Source organism: Nicotiana tabacum, chromosome 17, assembly GCF_000715075.1.
Source record: "Nicotiana tabacum cultivar K326 chromosome 17, ASM71507v2, whole genome shotgun sequence".
Lineage (NCBI taxonomy): Eukaryota > Viridiplantae > Streptophyta > Magnoliopsida > Solanales > Solanaceae > Nicotiana > Nicotiana tabacum.
Window position 1 is genome coordinate 123,668,906 of NC_134096.1, and position 7,301 is coordinate 123,676,206.

Here is a 7,301-nt window from a genome sequence, read left to right on the forward strand (position 1 = left end):
TTAATTCCCAATCACAGCTTTTCCTTTAGAATTCACCTCCAAACCACTCGTATCTATTCAAAAATAACTCAATAATATCAAATATTGCTAAAGAAATTAATTATATTGCATAAATTAAATTTTCCAAATTTTCCTCCAAAAAGTCAAAAAATCGATCCCGGGCCGCTTAGTCAAAACCCGAGATTCGGACCAAAATCCATTTACCCATTCTCCCCCGAGCCCAAATATATAATTATTTTTTGAATCCGACCTCAAAATGAGGTCTAAATCCCCAAATTTCCGAAATTCCTAGTTTCTACCCTAACCCCTAATTCTACCATGAAAACTCTAGATTTTAGGTGGATAATTCAAGAAATGTAATGGGTAATTGAAAGAAAATAGTTTAGAATCACTTACCAACACTTTGGGGAAGAAAATGACTCTTGAAAATTGCCTCTACCCATTTGATTCTTGAAAAATGTTGAAGAAATGACTTAAACCCGTGTTTGATTCTGTTTTATGCACTGGGCGACAGTGTGCATCGCGTTCATGAGGCCACTGTCGCATTTGCGAAGGGTATTGGCTGCCAAGCCTTCCCGTTCGCGAGACCCTGATCGCGTTCGCGATGGTTACTCCCCCTGGCCTTCGCGTTCGTGGGACATTGCTCGCTTTCGCGATGAAGGAACGACCAACCCTCCCCCGGGTGTGCCTAACACTACGCGTTCGCGAGGAGCTGGTCGCGTTCGCGAAGGATAATGCCCCGATCGCTTCGCATTTACGACCAAGCCTTCGCATTCATGAAGAAGAAAACTTCAGCTTCCCAATTTACTCTTCGCGTTCGCGAGAATACCTTCGCGAACGCGGAGAAGGACTTGCTAGAACACCTGTTGCAGCAAAATACCAGATTTTTAAAGTCCAAAACATCCCGTGGCCTACCCAAAACTCACCCGAGCCCTCGGGGCTCCAAACCAAACATGAACACAAGTCTAAATACATCATACGAACTTGACCACGCCATCAAATCGCCAAAATAACACCTAGAACTACGAATTTAGCACCAAATCAAATGAAATTCTCAAGAGCACTTTAAAATTCATATCTTTTTAACTGTGCGTCCGAATCAGGTCAAATCAACTCCGTTTCTCACCAAATATCACAGACAAGTCTTAAATATCATAATAAACCTGTACTAGGCTCCAGAACTAAAATACTGACCCGACACTAACAAGGCCAAACATCAATCAATTCTTAAAAATAATTAATTTTCAGTCTTTAAATTTTTATCAAAAATTCATAACTTGTGCTAGGGACCTCCGAATTCGATTTCGGGCATACGCCCAGGTCCCATTATTTGATACGGACCCACCGGGACCGTAAAAATATGGATCCGGGCCCGTTTATCAAAAATATTGACCGAAGTCAATAAAAATCAACTTTTAAGGCACACATTCTTATTTTCATCAATTTTCAACATGAAAGCTTTTCGAAAATATGCCCAGACTATGCACGTAAATCGAGAAGGGTAAAAATAAGATTTTTAAGGCTTAAGAGCGCAGATTCGAGTTCTAAAATATAAGATGACCTTTTGGGTCATCACAGTTTTTCAAGTATAACAGTCGATCCCAAATCTTTCACCGAAAACCTCAAAAATATATGAATAAGTTTGAAAACTGTGATTTTTCCCAAAAACCTTTCAACAATAAATAAGATGTTTCATTTTCAGATAACATGAGGAAAATACATCTTTATGCCTATATGTCAAAATACATGTGAAATCATGAATGTCACCAAAGTCTGGTAGCAGAAGGAAATGCATAACTATACATGTATCTCAAGTACGCATGTCAATGATGAACTCATGTACTCACCCTCTCAGAGTACTCTATCTAACTGTCTCGTATTCTCACTCATCGTGCTCAATACTCAGCACACTGAGTCACTCAGTATTATACAGGGCAGATCCAGCCCATATACAAATAAACCAATTATAATTCAGCTGGTTCACAGTTACGGAAAGATAGACATGCTTTTCAAGTATAACAGTAAATCCCAAAACTTTCACCGAAAGCACCAAAAGCATATGAATAAGTTTGAAAACAACGATTTTTCGTAAAAAACTTTTAACAATAAATAAGATGTTTCATTTTCATATAGCATAAAGAAAATATATCCCTATGCCTACATGTCAATATACAGGTGAAATCATGAATGCCGCCAAAGCCGGGTAGCAGAAGGAAATGCATCTCTATGCATATATCTCAAGTATGCATGTCAAATGCAATGCATCTCAATGATGAACTCGTGTACTCACCCTCTCAGTTTACTCCATCTCACTGTCTTGTATTCTCACTCATCATACTCAATACTCAGCACACCTAGTCACTCAGTATTGTACAGGGCAAATCCAGCCCAAATGCAAATCAACCAAGGCAGATCCAACCCAAAGATGCAAATAAACCAGGGCAAATACAGCCCAATGTAAATGAACCTAGATGCAAATAAACCATGGCAGATCCATCCAAAATGTAAATGATTGCTAACAATTGTGCCCACTATATGTGTGCAAACTCTGGAGGGGCCGATCCATCCCAAACTCTATAATAAGATAAATCCTGGCATGAATTAATAAAACTTGTTACGGCGTGCAGCCCGATCCCATAAATAACTTTCACAACATGCCCTTGGCCTCACTCAGTCATCAATCTCTCCAGTCTCTCGGGCTCACAATACTCATGCTAAACAACCCAAATCAATGATACGAGATGTGACAATATACGATAACAAAAACTGAGATATGATATAAAATGATGAATGTGACTGAGCACATAACTGCAATAAATCAAATAACTCAACAACAAATAATGACCATTGTGGGTCCTAATAGTACCAACATATAGCCTACACATGATTTTTGGTATGAACTGCAACTCAAGTCTTCTAATACATAGAGTACAGTAAAAATGTTCAGATAAAATAGCTACACAGTTTCATAGAATCGACTAAATCATAATTTACATGGTGCACGCTCACACGCCCGTCGTCTAGAACGTGAGTCACCTCAACATCACTCACATGGCACTTAATTTGAGGCTTCATACCCTCAGCACCAAATTTAGAAGTGTTACTTACCTCGAACGAGCCAAATCCAATACCGAGCAAGCCAAACGATGCTCCAAAAATGCCATCACATGCGTACCGACCTCCGAACGGTTCGAAACTATCCAAAGCAACTCAAATACATCAAATAATGCCGTAGGAAATAAACACAATCGATAAAGGTCAAATCTTTAATCAAAAGCCCAAAATCAATCCAAAAGTCCAACCCGTGTCTACGCCTCGGAACTCGATGAAACTTATAAAATCCGACAACCCATTAAATTACGAGTACAACCATACTAGTTTCATTCAAATCCGACTCCAAATCGATGTTCAAAACTCAAAAAATTATTCTATGAAATTTTAGACTAAAACCCCCAATTTCTCTTTACAATTCATAATCCAAATGCCAAAAACGAAGATAGAATCAGGAAATATAATCAAAACCGAGTATAAAATACTTACCCCAATCCTTGTGATGCAAATCGCCTCAAAAATCGCTTCAATCCGAGCTTCATTGCTCTAAATAAGCTAAAATGACCAAACCCTCGAACTTAAAGCTTCTGCCCAATCCTTTTCGCTTTTGCGGACAGTAGGTCGCACCTGCGACCTTCGCTTCTACGGAACAAAGTCACGCACCTGTAAGACAGCCTTGGCCACTAGTGGCCGCTTCTGCGATGACCAGTGTCGCACTTGCGATCGCGCTTCTGCGACTGTAGAACCGCTTCTGCGAAGCCTCCCCAGCCAGCTTTCCCCATGTCACTTCTGCGACCAGCTTCACGCTTTTGTGAGCACGCACATGCGGTCCTTAATACGCAGGTGCGATGACATCAGTAACCAAAAACTTCATCAACTTCAACAAGGTTCCAAACGATCTGAACCCCGTCCGAAACTCACCCGAGCCCCTCAGGACCCGTCCGAATATACCAACAGGTTCCATAATATAACACGGACCTACTCGAGGTCTTAAATCATACATAGCAACATCGAAACGACGAATCACACCTCAAATCAAACTTAAATGAACTTTGAACTTTCAACTTCTGAAACTCGTGCCAAAACATAGCAAATCAACTCAATGAACTCAAATTTGGCACATAAGTCCCAAATAACATAACTAAGCTATTCCAATTTCCGGAACCACAATCTGAACCCGATATCCACAAAGTCAACTCCCGGTCAAACTTATGAATTTTTCAAACCTTCAAATTTTCAATTAGCGCCGAATCGTTCTAGAAATATCCAAATGCAAACCTCGGGCTTACGCCCAAGTTCAAAATCACCATCCGGACCTAACGGAGACCTCAAAACTTCATTCCGGGCTCAAATTCACAAAAGTCAAACTTGGTTAACTTTTTCAACTTAAAGCTTAAATCGTGAAATTCATTCTTTCAAATCGATTCCGATTAACATGAAAACTAAAACCGACGATTCACACAAGTCATAATACATCATACGGAGCTACTCATTCCCTCAAACTATTGAGCGAAGTACAAATGCTCAAAACGACCTGTAGGGTCGTTACATGGAAGATGTAACATTATTAATATAGCTTTTTATTTTCCAGCAACTTTCTTTCTAGATATCTAAGAAAAAAAGTTTTGTCTCGTTTGGTAGCCATTTTTTATTTTGTTAGAGAGCTTAAACTAAAGAAAAGCATGAAATAGAATTAGTCGCATATTTGAAATAAATTAAAGAAGGTATTTTTACTTTATTAATCATATTTGATAGGGTAGGTAAATAAATGGTATTCAACAATCTACATCGTACCCTCGTATTGTTCCCTTCTTAATTACTTTCAGCCTATAGTTTATTGGGGAAATTAACATTTGATTTGTAAATTGATCTTGGTTGCCAACCGTTTGGAATGACATTTGGGGCAGTGACACTCTGCTTTGTTTCTGAAGTAAGTCTAAGGGAAAAAGGAGGTTTCTGTGTGTTTGGTTGCATGCCAACACTCCAAGTTGCACCAATCATTCGCTGCATTGGTACCCAACTCGAATTGCTTGTTTGGATTTCAACTAAAGAAAGGTCACCATCCCCATCTACTGCTTCAGAGGTAACTGCGAAGAAATTAGGATTGGAACCTTTGTCCACCTTAAATATGATATTTGTGTTGTAATTGCATGCTACCCTGTAAGGTTCAATAAAAATTAAAAAATATTAATGCATTAGCAGTGTTCCTCGGAAGGAAAATAAGAGGGGGAAAAAATCAATTTATTGCTTCCTACCCCCTCCCCCCAAATATAAAACCTTTGTATAAGATGGAACAAATGAAGTAACTTTTAGTTTTTGTAAAATAACTCACCTTCGGTAAAAAATCGAGATTCTTCCTGCATTATATAATTGTGAAGCTTCGCCAGACTTTGCCAATTTTCCAAAGGCAATTCCACTTATATCAAAGTGAACCGGATCATTATTGCATGCTCCTGGGCACTCATCTGTAAGGGTTAATGTTATTAGATTCCCTGAACAATGCGGATTCTGATTTTGGGTGCATAATACCTGAAAAACAATGCCGATATTTTAGAGATGTCATGCATTTATGCATGAAACTAAAATATTCATGCACATTATCTCTTTTATTTCAGAGTTTTATTTTCTTGTCATCTCATGCAACATAAGATGTGTTGTTCTACAAATTGTAAATTTACAACATCGTGGATATTCTATCAATTCTATCAAGGGGATTCCAAAAGTTTAAAAATGTTACATTTGAAATTTGTACCTATATTTTCTCTTATAAGGAGATTTAAAAATTTATGTATTTTAAATTTATGTTTACGCAATTTATGTTATATAACTTTCCGAAGAAGGAAATTCAATTGAATCCCAGTCACTCTACCTGGTAGCATGCACCACATCCAGCACCTTGCTTAAAAAGCGCTTGATTTCCGGCCGTGATCATTGCATTGTAGGGAGCGCTTGCTACGTCATTTTCGAGCCCACATGCTCCACCTAGAACAAAATAGTAAGAATAAAATATATTTTCAATCATTTAGCCCGATAATCATTAATGAAGTATGTAAAAATCAAGACTATATTGATCAAGCCATTTCGGTGAACAGGTGTCTACAAAATTCCATTTGTAGATACCTTTTATTATAAAGGGGAAGGAAGAGAAACTTGATAAGCGGATTACAAAATGCAAATCAAACCCTTACAAACAATGTAAAATTCAGATATCCAACAATCGAACTACTAAGATTTATCTTCAAAATTGTATTTGAAATCTAAAGTAGGTTAATTTAATTTTAATCTAGTAGGCTACTTCATATATCTTAAGAAAAAAGAGAGTAGAAACAAACGACATTTTAAGACATTACCACTCCCGGGACTAGTAGGATTTATATAAAATGTTGCAACAGCTTGTGAATAACCACTTGGTTGGCAAGAGGAAAATCTAAACAAACACGAGCAAAAAGCTACAAAAATCCAAAGGAAAAGACCATGAGGAAAATTTGCAGCCATGATCTAGTAATTATCTTTGATTAACTAAGTGACGCTCTAATATTTTTTGCTAATTGCTTATGCAATGCCATGTTAATTGGTACTATTTATAGTAAAAAATGAATATTATTCTGTTGAGGATACTAATTATGAAAAATGAACCATTTTGCTAATTTAAGGTAAGAACTTTATTGCCTTACTATTTAGTTTGGCGATGCTGAAAATTTAAATATTATTACATCTCATGATTCTCATCTTCTCTTTAATTCTTTTATTTCTTTTTGTCATATACCAACTAAACACCATATGATTTGAGGCATTTACAATCACAGAACAAGAGGCATGCAGTAAACATATCGAAATGCATAACAACTAACCATAAGTTGAGAAGATCAAAAGAAAAATATATTGATTAATAAACACTTGGCTTGACTTTTTCAAATGATAAAATGTTTTTCATCATAAGCATTTTTTGCGGTGCTATAACCTCATTCTTTTCTTTTATAACAAGCATTTCTACCTTTATATAACAAACTCACTTATATGCATAATGTGATCACTTATGCAATACTGCAAATTAGTACAAAACACATGTAATATATTATATATATATATATATATATATATATATATATATGATACATGACTGAAGTTGAAACATTGTACAGCGCAACTTTGGAAATTCATACAAGCGTCCACAAATTTATTTGAAGCTCAAATTGTTCTGATTTCAATTGTAACTTTAAAATCATGTACACGTTTGTTCCCACATATAC

The 7,301-nt window shown here is 36.9% G+C and overlaps 1 protein-coding gene across 1 annotated transcript; it reads right to left on the reverse strand.

Annotated features, from left to right (window-relative positions):
• Nucleotides 1-4,878: 4,878 nt before the first annotated feature.
• Nucleotides 4,879-6,546, reverse strand: LOC142172090 (expansin-B6-like). The gene is made up of 4 exons (XM_075235862.1): nucleotides 6,402-6,546; nucleotides 5,921-6,033; nucleotides 5,384-5,580; nucleotides 4,879-5,209 (listed from the first exon to the last, which is right to left on the reverse strand). The coding sequence occupies exons 1-4, from the start codon at nucleotides 6,544-6,546 to the stop codon at nucleotides 4,879-4,881; spliced, it is 786 nt and encodes a 261-aa protein (XP_075091963.1).
• Between the last annotated feature and the right edge of the window lie 755 nt (nucleotides 6,547-7,301).

What these genes read in the sequence shown, in the direction of transcription:
- LOC142172090 (XM_075235862.1), bottom strand. Translation starts at nt 6,546, where the DNA reads ATGGCTGCAAATTTTCCTCATGGTCTTTTCCTTTGGATTTTTGTAGCT. An exon ending in GATGTGGTGCATGCTACCAG is followed by an intron (nt 5,581 to 5,920) that starts GTAGAGTGACTG and finishes ATTGTTTTTCAG; the next exon opens with GTATTATGCACCCAAAATCA. An exon ending in ATCTCGATTTTTTACCGAAG is followed by an intron (nt 5,210 to 5,383) that starts GTGAGTTATTTT and finishes TGAACCTTACAG; the next exon opens with GGTAGCATGCAATTACAACA.